Consider the following 21,006-nt stretch of genomic DNA (forward strand, 5'->3'; position numbering starts at 1 on the left):
TGTGGCTCAACAGACTCAAGGACAAGGATGACCCTGTGTCTGAGGTAGGAAGCTGTGCCTCTGGCTCTTCATTTCTTTCTACTAAGAGGAAGGCTGAAACTGAAGTTTCATCTCTAAGGGCTAAGGTGGCTAAGAAGTCTAAATCCTCTCAGGATGCTCCTGGGCCTAGTACTTCGAGTAAAACTCTCCCACCTACTAAAGGGGATTCAACGCCCTCTAAGAAGTCTGGGACAAAATCAGTTCCCAAGAAATCTTCAAAAACAACGCCTCCTCAGGTGCCACCATTGACAATTTCAACGTCAAAAAAGGACTGTTTCCTCTCAGGTGGCCACTTCGACTACCTGCACCATGACTTTCTCCTCGCCAAAGCCTACTCTTGTCATGTCTTCAGCTTCATCGCCTACACTGGTTCATGTCCAGATCAGGCCTATCTCGTCGTCAATTGTCCCGTCGACGACGGCCAAGATACCGTCGACGAGTTTCTCGTCGACGTCTATGTCGACGGTTGGATCCCCGTCGACGATGAAAATGGTACCGTCGACGAAGCCCTCGGCGTCGACGGCCCTCCCGTCGACGATCAAATCTCCGTCGACGGCGAAGTCCACGTCGACGAAGCCACCGTCGACTACCTCGACCACGACCCCGTCGACTATGCTACCGTCGACGACCTCGTCGACGAAGAGATCCTCGTCGACGACTAAGCCACCGTCGGCGAAGCTACCGTCGTCGACCCCGTCGACGACTATACCGTCGACAAGAAAACCGATTCAACTACATACAGATGTCCCGTCGACGCCGCCTCTATCAAGCTGCACCACTTTACAAGTTTGGTCAGCGCATACAGCAGGGATTACATTACCATCACCTGCAACTACGGCTACGCTCTTAAAGAAGAGAGCTACTACGGAAACTATTTCTTCAACGCTTGTGGTACCAGACAAACTCTTGGATTCCGATGAGGAAGGGTCCTATGAGGATGAGAATTTCGGGGCAGCTAGAAGTCCATCTGACCTCCGGATTAAGGTACAGGAGGATGTAGAGGAGGAGATGGAGTACACTGAGCCCACTTCACATGCTGACAGGCCTGCTCCGGATAGGCAGTTGCCTGATGATTTGTTTCGCAATCTGCAGTACATGCTCGGTGACTACTACAGACGTTTCCCACCTTCAGAGTCTGGTGAATCTACAGTATCTACACCAAGACCTCAGACATTGCCTCTGCTTTCTAAGCGGACGCAACCATTGACTACTGTGCCGTTGGAGGAGGGACGCCCAGCGTTAGCTGCGTCGGAAGATTCAGCTCCTCAGCCACGGGAGGAAGAGTTCTCCGAACATGAAGAACAAGAGGAAGGAGAACTGGATAATGAGTCAGAATCGTCGGAGTATGAGGATTATAATGCAAACACGCCCTCTCCGGCAGAACCTACTACATCTGAGTCGCCACCTGTGGACATTGCCTCATTCCATAAGATCATGGATAGAGCAACGAGAAGGTTTATGATAACCATGGAGTCAAAGCAAGAAGATTGCTTCTTGTACGATTTCAAGACTACACCACAGAAACAAAGTTGGACCATTCCAATTATAGAATTTATCTGGAAGGAAGGACTAAGGATCATGTCCAAGCCAAACTCTTTACCAGCAGTGCTCCCAAGAGTAGATAAGAAGTATAGGGTGCCAAATACTTCTCCAGCATGCCTCATCGGACAAGCTAAAGCAGACTCTGTGGTAGCACAGGCAGTGCAGAAGAGATCTTCTAATCCTACGTCAAGTTTCTGTTCCTCCAGACAAGGATGGGAGGCGCCTTGATTCTATCGGGAAGAAAGTTTCTACTATTGCAGCTACGACCATCAGAGCCGCAAACTCCCTAGCCATTCTAGGACGATACGATAGGCAGATGTGGTCGGACATCTCGCCGTACATGGACAAGCTGCCTGATCGAACTGAAGCGAAGAAAATCCTTCAAGAAGGAGAGTGTCTCCTCGGAAATGATTGACGCTGCAGTGGACGTTGCTGCCACTGGATTTCGACAGCTAGCGGGTGCAGCTGTTCTCAGGAGGCAAGGATGGCTGAAGGCAACATCCTTCCGACAGGAGGTCCAATCCAGAATTATGGACATGCCATTTGATGGAGAATTCTTATTTGGAAAGCATGTTGATGAGTCGCTGGAGGCCATCAAAAAAGATACCGAAACGGCACGTTCGCTGGGTACTCTGCAATACCGGAAGTCTTCCTTTCGTGGAGCAAAAGGAAGAGGGAATTTCTCTAATAGAGGAGGGTACAATCAACAGCGCTCCTATTCTTCTGCCCAGGGAAACCAAAGATTCCAGCCATATCGGCAGCAAACTTATGGGCAGAGAAGAGGCAACTTCTCTCAACCTCGAGGAAAATCTAACTATCGAGGGAGAGACAATAAGAAATGAGGTACGCTTCCTGCCACCACTTTTTGCCAACCCGAACCAAATTGGAGGACGAATATCCCAAAATTACTTAAATTGGTCCAAAATTACTACAGACAAATGGGTCCTGGATGTAGTAGCCATAGGTCACATTGTGGAAGTTGTAAAACCTCCCCCAAATTGCCCCCCAAAAGGACCCCCACCAGCACACCTCAAGGAGCTATTCATCCAGATCAACACAATGATCAGGAAAGGAGCAATCGAAAGGGTACCTCCTCATCAGAAAGGAAAAGGCTTCTACTCGAGGTTTTTCCTTATTCGCAAGAAGTCGGGAGAATGGCGCCCCATCCTCGACCTGCGAGCCTTAAACAAATACCTAAAGAAACTTACATTCAGGATGCTCACACTTCAGGAAATCCTCCAATTTCTTTCGGCGGGAGAGTTTATGGCAACACTCGACCTTCAGGATGCATACTTCCACATACCGATTTTTCCACGACATCTGAAGTTTCTGAGGTTCAGAGTGGCTGGCAGGGACTTCCAGTTCAAAGTCCTTCCATTCGGACTGCGGTCAGCTCCCAGAGTGTTTACGAAGATGTTGGCTCCAGTAGCGGCCCATCTTCGGTTGCAATCGATTCAAATATATCCATACCTGGACGATTGCCTTATCAAGGCCAGTTCTTTCGACATGGCACAAGATCACATTCAAAGAACTCTGTCGCTGATGCAGAACCTAGGTTTCTCAAACTTCGAAAAGTCTCACCTCACGCCAGCAGCAAGAAAGAATTTCTTGGGAGCGACACTGGACACCAACCTCGCCCAAGTATTCATCTCAGAGGACAGGCAGGACAAGATCCACCGACTCGCTGCGGCACTGTTACTAAAAAAGTGCGTTTCAGTACGCATGTTCAAGTCCTTCCTCGGGATGCTTTCTTCTTGAAATTCTTCTCACCCCCAACTGTCTTCTTCGGATGAGGCCCTTACAAGAAGAGCTCAGTCGCCAGTGGATCCAAATATCAGGATCCTTCGAGGATATCATTCAGATTACCCCACGAATGCGACAAGCGATACAATGGTGGACCCACCGATCCAACTTACAAGTGGGATGCTCCTTCCTCGCGGAAGTGCCCAGGTTCATAGTAACGACCGATGCATCAATGACAGGCTGGGGTGCACACCTCCAAGGCATGACTGTCAGCGGGAAATGGAACCAGATCCAAATGAGATGGCACATAAACAGGCTAGAGTTACAGGCCATATTTCTAGCCCTGAAGTCCTTTCGAGCAACTCTACAAGGGGCCTCAGTCTTAATACGGACAGACAACACCACCTGCATGCATTATCTGAACAAGCAGGGCGGCACAAAATCAGCCCGGTTGTCGCAACAAGCACAAGAGATATGGAGTTGGGCCCTGACTCACAATATCCATCTGTCAGCGGTCCATGTTCCGGGAATCGCCAATGTGTTGGCGGACTCTCTCAGCAGGTCTGGGGGCTGCACTCACGAGTGGGAACTACATCTACCATCTCTACGTCGCATCTTTCAGAGGTGGGGGCATCCGGACTTGGACTTGTTTGCGACCTACCAGAACCGGAAATGCCCATACTTTGCAAGTTGGGTTCCCCACAGGGACTCGTGTGGGGATGCCCTTTCGCTGAATTGGAATCAAATATTCGCGTACGCCTTTCCACCGATACCTCTGATCCCGAAAGTAATCAGGAAGATGAAGAAGCAGCCATGCCGGTTGATCCTGATCGCTCCTCGATGGCCCAGGCAATACTGGTTCACCAAACTACTCCTGCTCTCGGAATGCAACCCTATCCAACTTCCACGCATCCCGAATCTTCTATCCACCCACGCAGGGCAGGGTTTACCATGCAGACCCGAACTCGCTAAAATTGTCAGCTTGGCTCCTCAGCACACGGAGTTTGCACACCTAAATATTCCACAAGATTGCCAGGAGGTGCTGGCGAAAGCCAGGGCTCCATCCACAATCAAAACTTACCAACTTAAATGGAAACGTTTCTGTACATGGTGCCAATCTAATGATCTGCATCCCATTCATGCAAAACCAGAGCAAATCCTTCCTTTCTTTCTACATCTGGCCAGATTAGGTTTGGCACATTCTACGCTTAAAGTCTTCTTAGCAGCCATCTCTAGGTTTCGCCAAGATGGATCAAACTCTTTATTCTCTGTAAGGATCATACAACAATTTTTCAAGGGATTATTTCGCATGTTTCCGCCGGTCCGGAAACCTCCTCCGACATGGCATCTGAATATCGTACTATCTCAGTTAATGCGTCACCCTTTTGAACCAATCCATAAGGTGGACCTAAAATTTCTGACATGGAAAGTATCGTTGTTACTAGCCTTAACATTGGCTAGGAGGGTCAGCGATATTCAAGCTTTTACATCTAAAGCACCTTTCATTCATTTCACCATGGACTCGGTGGTATTGAGAACTAATCCAACGTACATGCCTAAAGTGCCTCTGGACTTTCATCTGAATGAACCGGTTGTCCTAAAAACATTCTTTCCAGACCCACAGTCTGCGGCTGAAAGGGTCTACATTCTTTAGACATTAGAAGATGTCTTAAATTCTATCTCTCCAGAACTTCTGCCATCCGCAAGACAGACCAACTGTTCGTGGCTTATGGGCGGCAACGCCGGGGTTGTGCAGTTTCAAAACCGACCATTGCTAGATGGGTCTCCTCTACGATTGGACTTTGTCATCAACAGGCTGGTAGACCCTTGCAAGCATTGCCAAGAGCACATTCAACTAGGGCAGTTAGCTCTTCCACTGCCCTTTTTGCTGGTGTGCCACTTCCACACATCTGCAGAGCTGCCACGTGGTCTAGCAGGCACACCTTTACTAGACACTACTGTCTAGATTCAGCAGACGATGCAGATGCTTCGGTTGGAAGAGCAGTGCTTCGCAATCTTTTCAAATAAGGTGAGCCTCTGTTTCCACCTCCTCATTTATGCTCTTTAGACGTTTTCTCAGAAATTGATGATTACTGTTATGCATGTCTACTGTATATATTTATATACATATATGATATTCTGACGTCTACGAGCGTTATGATGCGAGTACTGCTTACTATTCTGATTCAGGCATGTGAATCTATGAAAGACACCCCTAATACTGGAGAAGAACAATAGTTACTTACCTGTAAACAGGTGGTTCTCCAGTATTGGTGTCTTTCATAGATTCACATGCAACCCGCCCGCCTTCCCCCAGAGACTCTCTCGGATAGCATGGGACTTCACTCCTGTGCGAGAAAATCTGAGAGCCTGAGCCTCTGGGGAGAACATTCTGGTGGGTGCTGTCGCCTGATTGGCTGCAGTTTGGACTAACACATAATGACTTGGATAGTCACGAGTATGGAAGTTTTTTCTGCTGTAGCTGGTGATACTTACTTCCTGGTTTGGTATTTCTGATATTTGCTATATATTTTATTGCTTTTTTATATACCGTGGGACTCCTACTCCGACGACGGGGAATGATTCAGGCATGTGAATCTATGAAAGACACCAATACTGGAGAACCACCTGTTTACAGGTAAGTAACTATTGTTCCTCTGCTCGAAACCTAGAGTTCAATATGTGTAGAGTTTTACTGAGGCGATGTGTCCTAGTGGCTAAAGCGGAGGAGCATGTTACAAGGTGAACAAGGTTCTAATCCTGGCTTTGGCTCAACATCTTGTGCATACCAACAAATTTGCCTGTGTCCAGAACTCTGAAGCGCTGGGCAAGGTTAGTACTGTACACAACTACCAGAAATTAAATGTTTGTTCTGCCTGTCACACACATCCTAATATCAGGATGGGCAAAGCATTAAACTTTACCACCGGCAAGAAATCTAACGAGTAACTGAATTTCAATGTGAAATATTAATATTTAGGGTCAAACTTTTTTTTTTTTTTTTTTTTTTTTATGTATTTTTTTTTTATTTTTTTTTTGCTTGACCAAATTGTGATTTCTAGGCCAATACTATTTTATAAGGGCCTACTTTTTTGCTCATCACATAGAGCACCTTCAAATGCACGAGTTCAGGATGTGCGCTGTACACAAACCTCTGAATTGGTCTATAACGTTGCTCCATCTGATGAGAATCTAGGCCTCCTACAATGCACGACCTCTGCTTTACCACTTAGTACACTCCTAGCGTTGTCACCAGGGTGGGAGCAGGAATGTTTCTCAGTTAACATTTAAAAACTGGAAGTACTGTGATCTATTGATGTACTAAGGTGAAGTGCTTCTGCGTGTTGAGCACGGTTTGGATTTTGATAAAACCTTCTGTCTAGCGCGTTTGTCAGATTTTCATGCCAGGTATTTTCACGGCTCAGCTCATGCATGGGCTCTGAGCCAAAGCCGGCCGTTTGTTTACTTCCTGTTAATTTGTTGGCTCCCCCACTTTTACTCCAGATTATGAGTTTATGAAGTGTTCTTCTGATTGTTTAGCTTTCGGCGTTCCATTGTTGTCGGGCTCTTGTTTATTCTGCTCCACTGTTTGCCTGGGCAGCAGTTGGAGTAGACTGATTCTCCTTTTTGCTTTCTTGTGGGCCTTTTACTTTTTGCTATTTTCCAATTAAACCTTCTCCTCCACTATTTGAAGATATCTTTGTCTACTTTTCCATCGCCAAAGCATAAGTCTAGTAAGCCCAGACTCCATTGAACGAGAGGTGAGGCCACTAATGCAGCATTACTGAGAAATGGATCTACCGCGAACATACATAAAGTGCCTGTCTGCAGAGCCTTACATACTTTAACTAGACCTTCTCGGTGCAGACTCAAGAGCAGGTCCCCAAGTGGGCCAAACTTGCTGAATATCTTTGGATAGTTTAGGGCTAGATGTTTCTCTTTGCTGCTCATTAGAGAAGTGCACATGCTAATCTTTTTCAGTTGACTCTAAACGCGGATCACCCTAGATGCGAAGGAATAGTTACATAGTTCTCTTCCAGTGGACTCTTGAATAAATGCATAAGCCGCTCTCCATTCTCCCTACAGGTAAGGTCTTTGGAATTGACCCCGTTTTACCATCTTCCTTGAGCCCTGTAAGAGAACTGGCACAACTACAAAGATTGGACATGTAACTTTTTCGTACATCTTTAGAGTTGGTGCACCATGCCTCGTGCCGCGAGTGTCTCTTGCAGTCCACGCACTGTGAAGTCTGGTGTTTTGCTTTGAACAACGACACTTGTTTGCAGTTGAGTAAACCATTTTACTCCACGTTGTAAATTCTTTCTCTGGCAACCTCCGGTGAATCTTTTCGTTATTGGGTAAAAATTGTATAAAATCTAACATTTTTATAAAGTGGTGTTGGATTTCTCTGGTCTCTTGTTTTGGTGCTGTTTTAAGTGCTTGTTCCTTTGTGTAAGCCTGATTGCTCAGAGCCACAGCTACCCAGGGTTGAGCTAAGATTTAACAAACGAAACCAAACTGGTCTTAAAGTGGTTGGTAGTGTATTACACAGGGAAGTCACACAGCCACAACATATGATACACCATTTCCTCACTGTGCCACAATATTGTGGCAATAAAGAGTACGCAATAGAGAATACTGTCCAGTTACCTTTGACTGCCACAGGACTCCAAGGGAAAGCTTCACCAGTACGTTGTCTGTGGTGTTTTGTAGTTTTACTTGCTTTGCTGTCTTTTAGTTCAGGTCTCTGTAGGAGGGAAATTTGGGACGGATGTCACTGGGGGTGATGCCTATACATTTTTTTAAAAGCAAAGTCCTGTAGCTGCATAGCTGAGCCCAGTTGCATAGATGTATTGCAGAAAGCTTTCCAGATCTTCTGACGCATAGGAATCTTCCTAAATGAGAGAAGGTGGGGGCATTTGCCATATAGGATGTTTTTGCAGACCAGTTCTGTATGAAAACAATAAAAAATGTCTTCCACAAGAGATTCATTTTTTTTCAGTAGGGCAAGATTAGGCATGCAAAGCTTTTCTCAGACTGACGTTTTTTTTACTTGGATCTTTAAGCCCACATGCACTAATGAAGTGTAAAGCAGTTACATTTTATGACATTAAAGGAAATTGGTCATGGATTAAATAAGTGATGCCTAGTACTGAGATCATAAAGTAGCATGGACAGAAAAAAAATGCATCTTTTTCTCCTGTCCATTTTGCAGGTGATGACACCATGCGCATGTCCCAGCTGAAGGTGGGTTCCACAGCAGACATTCCCCTCAACATCACTGAGACAGACCTCAGCCAGCTGACTGCCACTGTGACCTCACCTTCTGGCCGAGAAGAGCCCTGTGTGCTCAAGAGGCTTCGCAATGGCCATATTGGTAAAGTTAACTCAATGTTCATGCTTTACTGTTGAAGACCTTTATTGGTGCTAAGGGGAGGCATGGTTCTGTGATTTTATTTTTTATTTCCGCACCGGTTTGAAGCTAGGAAGAAAGTTATGGTGGGGGGTCTTGGGAGGGTGTCTGTCACTTCAACCGATTTGATGAAAATGGAGTCCGTAGTATCTTGGGCGGCAAAAAGTCCTGGTTGCAGAACGTACTTGCTAAGCGTCACTCTTTATTTGCCATTCAAATGAACCAAAATTGACTTTTAATTGAAGCAGGGTTTTGGAAGATTCCTCCTTAGGTCCTATAGCTGGAGCCCGTATCTTACAAGGCAGTGTCCAACTCTCTTCGAGCCTCAAGCTGTGATCAATGTACTCCGCTTCTTTGACTTCTGTCCCCTTTCTTTTCAAACAGGAATCTCCTTTGTGCCAAAGGAAATAGGCGAGCACTTGGTCAGCATCAAGAAGAACGGTCTGCACATCCCCAACAGCCCCATCACCGTCATGATCAGCCAGTCTGAGATCGGAGATGCCAGTCGTGTGCGTGTCTCTGGGCCTGGCCTCACCGAAGGGCGCACCTTTGAGACCTCAGAGTTCGTCATCGACACAAGAGAAGCAGGTACTGAGGTCCCCAAAGAAGATGAGAATTTTAAGCTGATGTTATAGTATTCATAACTGGTGACGTTTAATCTAAAGTTCTAGAGTGAACATGTTGTGTTGGATAACTCTGTTCGCCATCCGGCCAATAGAGGTTGGGTTGTTGAAAAAGACCCTCAACCTATCAATTACAATAACTCTAGAGACCAAATCCATTTAGAAGTTTTTAATCATGTTGATAGCAAGAACTTGAAATTGCAATGTTTTGAACGTAATAAAACTCTACCACTTTACCTTACTCTTCTGGGACAATTATAAATGATGTGCACTATTGGTCCCCCTCAACGGTTGACCGGACTCTCAGGTGATGTAGCTGCTGTAACAGATATTCACTGAGGGCCAGTACCTCCCAGTTTACGTTGGAAGTGATAATCCAAAATGTTTGTCATGCCTGGTTCCTAATTGTTTCAGGTTATGGTGGGCTGAGTCTGTCCATTGAAGGCCCCAGCAAAGTAGACATCAACACCGAAGATCTGGAAGATGGCACCTGTAAAGTGACGTATTGCCCCACGGAACCCGGCAACTACATTATCACCATCAAGTTTGCAGACCAGCATGTTCCTGGTACGTGCTTCTTTACCCTAGGAGCGGAGAACTCTCACTAATGGGATCTGTGCAGTGCTAGAAGCTGAACAAGGAGGCGATTGACCAAAGTATTGGGTGTAGCCAGACTGAAACGTCCACAAGGAGCATGCAGGCTCCTTAGATCGGTGACTGCAGCTCAAAATTGTGTATCTGGGCAGGGTGGAGACTGTCCCTTTTCTTTCCAAGGTCAATGAAACCAGTCCCTTAAATTGGGCAATAGTTACTTTAGTTAAAGCCCTATGAAACCATGCAGTGGCAAGGTTGATGTTAATAAAATGTTATATTATGGCTGAATCTTTGGTTTATGTTGCAGGAAGCCCCTATTCCGTTAAAGTGACTGGTGAAGGACGCCTTAAAGAAAGCATCACCAGCAAGCGCAGAGCTCCATCGGTCGCCAATATCGGAAGCCAGTGTGACCTGAGCCTGAAGATTCCTGGTAAACTGCTCAGCCATCTGTTGGCCCCTGCTTGAGCGCTAGATTCACTTGCTGTTTTATTCCACCATCTACTTCTTGGCTCTGCTGTTTACACTTGGAAAAGTTTTAGGGTGTCCAATTTAGGTGGCGTTTCTATGAACTCTCCCATGCACCCCAATGACCCTCATCATTCTCTAGATTTAATTTTCTTTGTCTGGTTAGCAGGAATACATTTTTGTGCAATTCTGATTTACCATGTTTAGTCTTTGCTTGACTTTCCTTTCAATCTTTGCAGAGATTGATATCCACGAAATGACTGCTCAAGTGACCAGTCCCTCTGGGAAGATCCATGATGCTCAGATCATGGAGGGTGACAATAACACTTACTGTATCCGCTTCGTGCCCACCGAGATGGGAGTTCACACCGTCAACGTGAAGTACAAAAGCCAGCATGTGCCAGGAAGCCCCTTCCAGTTCACTGTGGGGCCACTGGGCGAAGGTGGAGCCCACAAGGTCCGGGCAGGCGGACCTGGTTTGGAAAGAGCAGAGACCGGCGTGCCAGGTACAGAGACCAATTTTAAAGCTTGCCACTGGTACCTCTGAGTTCTTTGCATGAAGGGAGTAACGGGCACGACTGCAGATTAAACTCGTCAAGGCATTAACTAGTGCACTACAGCAACCAGACTGGAACGGGTGGCGGGGATCAGGCTGTATGTATTTAAATCCCCTTGGTTTTAGCTGCATTTTGGGTTCCTTTTTCTAGCTTTGCATTTTCGTCTTGCTTGGAAGTGCATTAAAGAATCTCTTTGGGGAATGGCTGAACTAATAAATCTGGATAAATGGGGTAGGCTGGGTTTGGCAGTAGGAAGTTAAACACTGTTGGGTACTAGGGTCTTAGACTCAGATTTAATTCCCAATGGTTAATGTTGGCACGTTACCCTTACCCCTTAAATAGAAGCTTGGGTTTTAACAATATGAATGGTGTGTGCACTAGCCCAAAACTAGTTCTAAATGATCCTGCCCTGCCACTCCTTTGCATGGTTCCCCTCTACTGATCCATTTACAATTTGAAAACGGTGTTGTAAACTTTCCTGAAGTGTTCCTAGTGTGCATAGTGTACATAGAGAGGAGTAAACTGTCCTTTTCATCCACAGCGGAGTTCAGCATCTGGACGCGTGAGGCTGGTGCTGGAGGCCTCTCAATCGCTGTGGAGGGTCCCAGCAAGGCAGAGATAGCTTTTGAGGACAGGAAGGATGGTTCGTGTGGGGTGTCTTACATTGTCCAGGAGCCTGGTAGGTAGTAATTGTCTGTATGGTGATTTGCCATTCTTGAAATAGCACTCTACAGTAATTCTACCCATATGCATCATGTCCCTATGGGTCCACTTCAGTTTTACCTAATCTATAGTCCTACCCATTGAAACGTTCAGCCCGGAGGATGTCTGTCTCCTTGTATGCATCACAAATACGTTTACTGCACTGAATGGTATTTTACAAAAATGTTTAACTTCATAGAGGTTAATAAAGCTTGTGAATTTAAGGGAGAAATTCAAAGCATTGTTTATCAAGCTTTGTGCTGTATAATGTGACACACAATGGCGCTAATTTAGATTGACAGAGCCTGTTGCTCAGCCGAAATGAGTCTTTCCTCTGCCGTCTGGAGTTACCAGATTCAATAAAACCGGAATCCTCTCCTGTCTTGAGGGCATGCTCCCTTATTGGGAGATGTATATCAAAGGATTCTGTTGCCTCCTGGATATCTTATCATATAGTCCCTAATTAAGATTCACTAGGAACCACTTTCACAAACCATTTTTAAAAGAAAAAGCAGGGCATGGTTAGCAGATAGGCTGCCATCGAAATAGGTTGAAAAAACTGACTTGCCTTAAAGAAATAACCTTTTTTGAGTGGCGCATCAAACCCCACAGGTTGCGTGTTAGGTTGGTTCTGTTTTTCATCTTCCTAGAAATTGCATGCTGCAGCACTGAGCTCTTGTTCAGCTCCTTTCATATTGGAAACCTTTTTGAACTGTTAAAACTCTTTACTCAACATCTTGGGTCGTTTAGAGTGCTTTAAAAAAGATACAAGACAGCAAGTGTTTTTTGCTTCACAAAATGTCTTCCTTGTGGAGGGCCCATCTGGGGAAAAGGCCCAATCTGACCCCATGACCTCTGCATTTTCTGCTGATCAGACAATCCTAAGGATTGTCTGTATTGTCCAAAATGTCCAGGTTCACTCCAATGTCATGGGAGTAGGAAATCATGCTTCCAGGCCTGCAGGGGTAATCTCTGAATCTGCTTCAGGAGATCTGGAGGGCATGGAGAAGGTCCTCCCCCCCCCTCCCCTCCCCCCCATCAGTTCTCTCCATTGGGATATGAGTGAAGGCATCAATCCAGAAAGACTCTGCTCCTGTTTGATGTTAGGACAGTTGCAAACTGTTTGCTGTCACGGCAGGCTCCCTGTTGAATCACTGTTCAACATCAAAGAAACGATCTCGTACAATGCCTGCATTCGCTGTCCAAGCATCACTCCTGCTTGACCTCACCATCGTCCACGTCTGTCATGCACTCTCCATATGAGGCATAGCATCTCTCGGGGTCCAAGACCTCTGCGTCCTGCAGATGTCATCTTAATGACCAGTGGGTCAAGAGGTTGAAACAGAGGGGACTGCGCAAGGTTTCGGACTGGGTATCCAGCACATATTCACCAGCTTGTGAAGTAATTCCTTCGGCCAGTCTTTCAGCAACTCCGTCTCCAAAGACGACCCTGTCTCATGGTTTTCAAATGCTCCTCCTGCTTCTCTTCAGATGCAGGAGTCATTACCGTTAACCAGTTCTCCAACTAGTTTTCATCAGTCCAGTGGTTCAATCCTCACCCTCTATGAACTATGCTACAAAAGTCCTCCTAGGCAATTAAGGCCTTTTAGAAGACTTCAAAATAACTTTACTGATGTAATGTTCCTGGTTGGAGAGAAGATCTCATTCACATTCCACAGTCTTCTGTCAGAAGCTACTCTGCTTTTGTCTGATTCTCCACCTTGAAGGGTATCCCCACAATCGAGGAACCTGCAAACTTTAATGAAGTTTTATGGTGAGATGCTTCAAAGTTACTGTCCACATCCTTTTCCACCTACAGTGACCTTGGTGATATTTGAGATCCTACACCATTGTTTGTCCTCTAGATCTTTCTGCCATTGGCCTCTGGGTTGCTTGCTCTGGCAGTGCAATTTTTGACGCCTGTTTTGGCCAAATCTTCGCCAGCTCGACCTTTAAAGAAAAATAAAACGCCAGAGCAAGACTCTTTTCCTCAGAGCGGATCATCCTGTGATCAGGGATTGTGTTGCAGGTTAAGAAGCTTCATTTTACGTCTCCATCTTCTACCGCTCACCCATAAGAACATGCTCTTTAATTCTGTGGGCAAGATATCTGGTACAGCTACAACTGGATTTAAGGTGGCTGCAGCATTACTGGGAAGATCTGAACCTGTTGGGATTCCCTCAGCGCTTCTTAGAGAAACTTCTCAGAGGACAAACACTTCCAGGAAGTATTGAATAAGGGCAAATTAGTCTTGAATCAAGCTACATATGCACATGCAGAGTCATTGGCCTTGGCTGCTCACAGCTACTGTTTGGCTCTATGGCATATTTCCTGGCTGTGCTTGACTGGTTTACCTACAGAAACGAAGGGGGGTTGGGGGGGGTGCATTCTCAGTTGTCAAAGTAGGCACAGGAGATGTGGCTTTGGGCAATCCTGCGACACTTCCTAGCCGAGAACCTGCCAGGGACGGACAACCAATTTTTGAGTCCTCCGATGTACAAGAAAAGCAATGGCAAACTCAAATCAATGTTGCGGGACGCTGAATGTGGACTGATTAGTAACACAAACTCATACATAAACTGAACCCCCACGTTCCCTAGGCTATACCCTATGGATCAGTTAGGATCTTTTTATACACTTTTGCTTCACTGCCACACTTAAACACGTAGTGTGCAAAATTGCTAAGCATAAATGATAACTATTTGCTCCAGTGTTCACATGTCAGCCATGATCCTTGCTGCTAGAGTTGTTCGTTCACTCACACAAAATAAACTATTGAGAGGCAGTATCTTAGGGTGGTGGGGATATGAGTGTTTTTAGGATTTGGTGTAGAGGCTCCTTGTAGAGTTTGAATAAGGTTGAAACTAGAATTGAGCCTTGAACCATGCGGAGCACCATGTTGACGGAGGGGCAGGGGAGATCTCCAATATTCACTAATATGCATCTGCGGGTCGTGGACCATTTGAGCCAGGGTTGGACCTTGTCTCAAACGTCTACGCAGCGTTCAAGTGTGAAGTCTTTGGTGATCAACTGTCAAACGCTGCCACTAGGTCTAACTACAGTTGCAGGAGTGATTAACATTTGTCCAAGTGTGAAAAGTTTTCAGTAGTAACCTGCTTCAGAATCAAAGCTGTGATTCCTAAATGATAGTTGATCAGGACGCGTTTAGTGATTGTTTAGTTGGGTGGCCTCTTAGCCTCTCTCAAAGTTTTATTGCCAGGCCAGATTGAATATCTGATGGTAATTTAAGGCTTTGGTCAGGACGAGCTTAGGATAATTGATTATGGGTGTGATCTGACTCGTCTTCTTGTAGTCAGGAAGAGTCTTTGGCCAGGGGCGGCATTAAGCAGATTGGTGGTGAGATTTGCTTATCTACAAAACGGACAGTAAATATTTGAAATCTGGCTTTAAAGCTTCTATGGAAGGTTTAAAGTGTTCTCCCTGCAACAATGCCTCTGGTTCTTATGTGCAACATGGTTTGACCTTCAAGCTTGAGTGGGCAGCCTTAGACCCATTACACCCTGGTCCTCTACGAATTCTCTCTCGAAAGGTAGTCTTCCTTGTAGCCATTACTTCTGAGTGAAATTCAAACATTGAGGAACACCTTGTGCAAGTACACAAGGAAATGGCAGTACTGCACACACACTTGTTTGTTCTTTCCAAAGGTAGCATTGTTTTCAGGTTACTCAGTCCATACAGTTCCTTTTTTTTACTCCCGCCCTCCTCCTCCCCCAATCTGCTAGCAGAAACAAAAAACACAATGTTAGACGGGCCATTGTACTATGTGGACTGGACTAGACTCATTAAGAAAACAGCAACTTTTGATTGCATTTTCACAACTACATTTTGCCTCCCCATTTCTCCTTCAGGGGACCGCCATTGATCACTGAATCGTCCCACCCATGTGCAGGATCCCAGAGAATTTCTTTAAAATGGATCTTTAGTGTACGTCTTCACTTTACTTCAGGAAGGCAAAGAACATGACTCTTTAAAACATTGCAGTATATGAAATAGGCCTCATTGGCAAATTCCTTTAGTTTACTTATAAAAAGACCACATTAATTATAAAATGGGATAATTACCAGCAACCAGGTTTTCTTTAAAAACCTAACCCACAAACCTTTTTCAAAGGAAATGGGGTTGAAGGATTCTGTGCAATGTAGACCCATAGGCTGTAGCTATGCAAGTTGGAAAACTGACACTGCACCTTTAAGGGCAAATGGCCTCCAGTATCTCATCATGGCCTGCAGATGGCCTTAAACTCAGCTCTTCTGAAAGATGGAGGATAATAAATGAAATGACGACTTTGCCCCTTCCGTTGGAAGGAGGGAGGGTTCATGATTTTCAGTGGAGATTCCTCCGAAGGAGACCCTGGCGTACAGGTAAAAAACCTTGCCTTCTTCAGGGATCTCCATTATTCACTAATATGCATCTGCGGGTCGTGGACCATTTGAGCCAGGGTTGGACCTTGTCTCAAACGTCTACGCAGCGTTCAAGTGTGAAGTCTTTGGTGATCAACTGTCAAACGCTGCCACTAGGTCTAACTACAGTTGCAGGAGTGATTAACATTTGTCCAAGTGTGAAAAGTTTTCAGTAGTAACCTGCTTCAGAATCAAAGCTGTGATTCCTAAATGATAGTTGATCAGGACGCGTTTAGTGATTGTTTAGTTGGGTGGCCTCTTAGCCTCTCTCAAAGTTTTATTGCCAGGCCAGATTGAATATCTGATGGTAATTTAAGGCTTTGGTCAGGACGAGCTTAGGATAATTGATTATGGGTGTGATCTGACTCGTCTTCTTGTAGTCAGGAAGAGTCTTTGGCCAGGGGCGGCATTAAGCAGATTGGTGGTGAGATTTGCTTATCTACAAAACGGACAGTAAATATTTGAAATCTGGCTTTAAAGCTTCTATGGAAGGTTTAAAGTGTTCTCCCTGCAACAATGCCTCTGGTTCTTATGTGCAACATGGTTTGACCTTCAAGCTTGAGTGGGCAGCCTTAGACCCATTACACCCTGGTCCTCTACGAATTCTCTCTCGAAAGGTAGTCTTCCTTGTAGCCATTACTTCTGAGTGAAATTCAAACATTGAGGAACACCTTGTGCAAGTACACAAGGAAATGGCAGTACTGCACACACACTTGTTTGTTCTTTCCAAAGGTAGCATTGTTTTCAGGTTACTCAGTCCATACAGTTCCTTTTTTTTACTCCCGCCCTCCTCCTCCCCCAATCTGCTAGCAGAAACAAAAAACACAATGTTAGACGGGCCATTGTACTATGTGGACTGGACTAGACTCATTAAGAAAACAGCAACTTTTGATTGCATTTTCACAACTACATTTTGCCTCCCCATTTCTCCTTCAGGGGACCGCCATTGATCACTGAATCGTCCCACCCATGTGCAGGATCCCAGAGAATTTCTTTAAAATGGATCTTTAGTGTACGTCTTCACTTTACTTCAGGAAGGCAAAGAACATGACTCTTTAAAACATTGCAGTATATGAAATAGGCCTCATTGGCAAATTCCTTTAGTTTACTTATAAAAAGACCACATTAATTATAAAATGGGATAATTACCAGCAACCAGGTTTTCTTTAAAAACCTAACCCACAAACCTTTTTCAAAGGAAATGGGGTTGAAGGATTCTGTGCAATGTAGACCCATAGGCTGTAGCTATGCAAGTTGGAAAACTGACACTGCACCTTTAAGGGCAAATGGCCTCCAGTATCTCATCATGGCCTGCAGATGGCCTTAAACTCAGCTCTTCTGAAAGATGGAGGATAATAAATGAAATGACGACTTTGCCCCTTCCGTTGGAAGGAGGGAGGGTTCATGATTTTCAGTGGAGATTCCTCCGAAGGAGACCCTGGCGTACAGGTAAAAAACCTTGCCTTCTTCAGGGATCTCCATTATTCATCGTAAACGATGAATACAGTAGCAAGCCCATACCTAAAAAGTTGATGGAAGAGGAGAAAGAAGACCAACAGAAGGAATTAAGCAAAGATTTCTCAAGGAGGGTTGTCCTACTTGAGCATCTGTTACATAATTTTATTTGAGACAATAATTCAAACAGGTGTGAAATCTCCATGGGCCGCCTTGCATATTTCTGCAGTGGGAATATTCCTCATTAAAGCAGCTGTCGCAGATTTACTTCTAGGAGAATCTGTAGTTTATATCTGTTATGCTACCAAAAAACAATGCAAGCAACTATTCCGCTGTACAGATTGTTTATATGTAGCTAAATCAAACCTGGGCGGGACTATTCCGTTATGATTTCAATGGAGATTTCCCTGAAAGAGAACCAGGATTATATGCAAGAAACCTTTCCTTCCAAGGTTGATTTGGCAAGGTGGATTGTTGGATGCATCCAGATGTTATGTCAATGCCAAATATAGCCTTAGTGTCTCACGTCTGGCACATTCAACTCGCAAGTAGAGGGACACAATGGCATTACTAGGAAACTTTCCATTAGCCAATATTTGTACGGCTCCACATTGTCTTCTGTCCAGAGTAAAAGACCAGAGCAGTTAGTTGGGCTAAAAACTATATTCCAGAGTACTTCCATCTCTGATCTCACGCCGATGCATAAGCTTTTTCAAGCTACGCACAGCATGTGATCTAAAACTGCACATGCTAGAAGCACGGTTACCTGTCACTCAGCTTCCAGTTTGTAGATTACATGTACCCTGCCCACCTTCCAGAATGCAAGCATAATGCACCAAGGCGGATTTTAAATGGACATTTGCACTTTTTGCAATAATGCCTCGAGTAGGCTGACAGTTTGACTTTGCCTCGTTACATACTTATCCTTAGAGAACTCACGCTTAGGGGAGCCTTTTTCTGATGTGTTGTTGGTTTCAGGGAAGGTGCCACAGTTTACCTCTAAACCCAAATTCCTTTGGAGGAAAACTTATTGTCCCAAGCAAAACACTAGATCACATGAGTGTGCACAGTATAATAATCTACAGCACTGCAATCTGCAAACCTCCTGTTAACGGTAAGTAATGTTTTTCCTTTTGGTCTCTTAAGTCAGAGCCTTGAATGCCTCATTAAGTATTGCAAGATCTCCTATTCAGAAGTAGTCCTGAAAGTGCAAAGCATATGAATTCTGATAGATACATCTGCTGTGTGGAGTCCTCACCTTGTGAATATCCCCTTGCGCCAGCAACATTCGGAAATTCTTTTCGTAGCTTCGCGCCGACGTGGACTTGGACGTCATAGAGGCACGGCACCGCTCGCGACTCCGCTGATGTCACCGACGCCTATAATAGGCCCACGCGATGACATCAGTTCCCTTTTTTCCGCGTCGTCGACGCTAACGGTTTTCTGGGATCGTACTGTAGCTTCATAGTAACTTAGTTACTCTTATTCTATTATTACTGTATCTATTTTCTTCGAGATGTCGTCAAAGAAAACTGGCTTTAAGGCTTGCGGAGAATGTGGCAAGACAATGTCTATTACCGACCCACATGAATGCTGCGTCTGGTGCCTGAGTTCCGACCATGACGTCGAGGATTGCCCTTGTTGTAAGAAGATGACCCCAAAGGCCCTACGAGAAAGGGAGACTAAACTCCTCGTGGCAAAACTGAAGAGTAAGAAAGTTAAAGCTTCGAAGTCTCGATCTCGATCGTCAAGGTCTCGATCGAAGTCACGCTCGGAGTAGTCTTCAGCTCATGTTTCAAGGTCCTCGAGGAAAAAACACAAGAGGAGCCATGAGTCACATCATCACTCAGAAAAGGACTCTGGTTCGAGGCCGAAGTCACAGGTCAAACTTCTTAATAAGGAAGTGGAGATTTCGGCGTCGGAGGATCATGACTCTGTTGGTGAGGCTTCACATCCGAATTCGCCCAAGTCACCGAAGCAGGTCCATTCTCCAGATCCATCCAATCCTTCTGGTCAGGAGGATGAAGGTGAGGAGCAGGGGGCTGGTGAGGCCGAGGTTCCGGTGCCTGCGAGTTCGTCGACCCCGGTTCCCGGACTCTATGAAGAGGTCGACGTCGTGTCGACTCCGCCTCCTCGGGAACAACCCGGAGGACCGTATCCAGAATTTCCGGCTCCAGGTCAGGATCCATCACAATTCTTGAATTGGTGTTTATTACAGGGCGATGTACCCGTCTGGTGCACCTATTGGTCCCACGGGTCCTATGGCTTTCAACTTGGGTGTTCCCCAGGCTTATGCTCCTGCGCCCTTCATGCCTTTTATGCCGGCTCTACCACCGCATTGGCATTTTCCGACACCACCTGTGTCGTCGACACCGAAGCGTACGACGTCCACGCCGGTTCCATCGACGCCGGTGCCTACGACTCCGAGGCAGGATTCTGCTCGACCTTGTGTGAAACGACCTCATCCGACTTCGGGTTCGACGCCGGCCCCGAACCCGTCGGAGTAGATTCCGGATCCTTCGACGTCTATCGTGAAGGAAAGGTCACGGAGAGAAGCCCAGAGACTTCTGGTGGAAGATCAATATCGTTATGCAGAAATGGAGGAAGGAGAGTTACAGGAGTCTGAAGATCCTTTTGAGGACCTGGGTGAGGCCAGTGGGCTTGAACTGTCTCCTGAGTGGGATTTGGCTTCAGTGTCAAATGTGCCTTCAAAGGATGTGGTACCTTATCACACTGTTATCAAAAAGGCGGCAAATTTGTTGAATATTACTCTGCCCACTGCTGATTATAAACCAAATCTTTTAACTGAAGTTCTTCATTCACCCTCCTCTATTATTGAGCCAATGTTGCCTTTTAATGATGCGTTATCTGAACCCATCTATGAGGTTTGGAAGAAGCCTCTGTCTGCTCCTGCAGTTTCTAGGACAGTGGCGAGGAGGTATAGAGTTGCACCTGGTGACCCTGAATTTTTGTCAACACACACCCCTGCCTGAGAGTTTAGTTGTGCAGGCTGCCTGTTCAAAGAGGTCTGATGGTGCTTTTCCGCAGGTTCCTGGGGATAAAGAATCCAGGAAACAGGATCAAACTGCCAAGAAGGTCTTCTCCTCAGCCAGTATGGCGTTAAAATCAACCAACGCAACTTGTCTGATGGGAAGGTATGTCCATGCCTTGATGGATTCTGTCAAACAGTTGATTCCGAAAATCCCTGAGGAAGATAGAAAGGATTTTCAGGAGGTGATATCGGACACTCAGGCAGCTGCGAGGCAGGTGATTCAGAGTGGACTGGACACTGCTGATTCGGTGGCGAGGGTTATGGGCTCTTCCGTAGCCACTAGGAGAGCCGCATGGCTTAAAACATCTGAGTTCTCTGCAGATGTTCAGTCTGTTTTGATGGACCTTGCCTTTTGATGGCTCAGGATTGTTTGGCAAGAAGGCTGATGCTGCCTTGGAAC

The 21,006-nt window shown here is 45.6% G+C and overlaps 1 protein-coding gene across 9 annotated transcripts in view; it reads left to right on the plus strand.

Moving 5' to 3' along the window:
• Window positions 1-21,006, plus strand: part of FLNA (filamin A) — a 539,816-nt gene that overhangs the window by 497,628 nt on the left and 21,182 nt on the right. For all 9 annotated transcript variants that reach the window (XM_078664611.1, XM_078664615.1, XM_078664617.1 and 6 more), the window contains 6 exons: window positions 8,540-8,701; window positions 9,122-9,325; window positions 9,775-9,927; window positions 10,262-10,384; window positions 10,659-10,925; window positions 11,518-11,655. In XM_078664611.1, the coding sequence (XP_078520737.1) occupies window positions 8,540-8,701; window positions 9,122-9,325; window positions 9,775-9,927; window positions 10,262-10,384; window positions 10,659-10,925; window positions 11,518-11,655 (1,047 nt within the window). The remainder of the gene's footprint in view (window positions 1-8,539; window positions 8,702-9,121; window positions 9,326-9,774; window positions 9,928-10,261; window positions 10,385-10,658; window positions 10,926-11,517; window positions 11,656-21,006) is intronic.

Source organism: Lissotriton helveticus, chromosome 10 (assembly GCF_964261635.1).
Source record: "Lissotriton helveticus chromosome 10, aLisHel1.1, whole genome shotgun sequence".
NCBI classification, from domain to species: domain Eukaryota; kingdom Metazoa; phylum Chordata; class Amphibia; order Caudata; family Salamandridae; genus Lissotriton; species Lissotriton helveticus.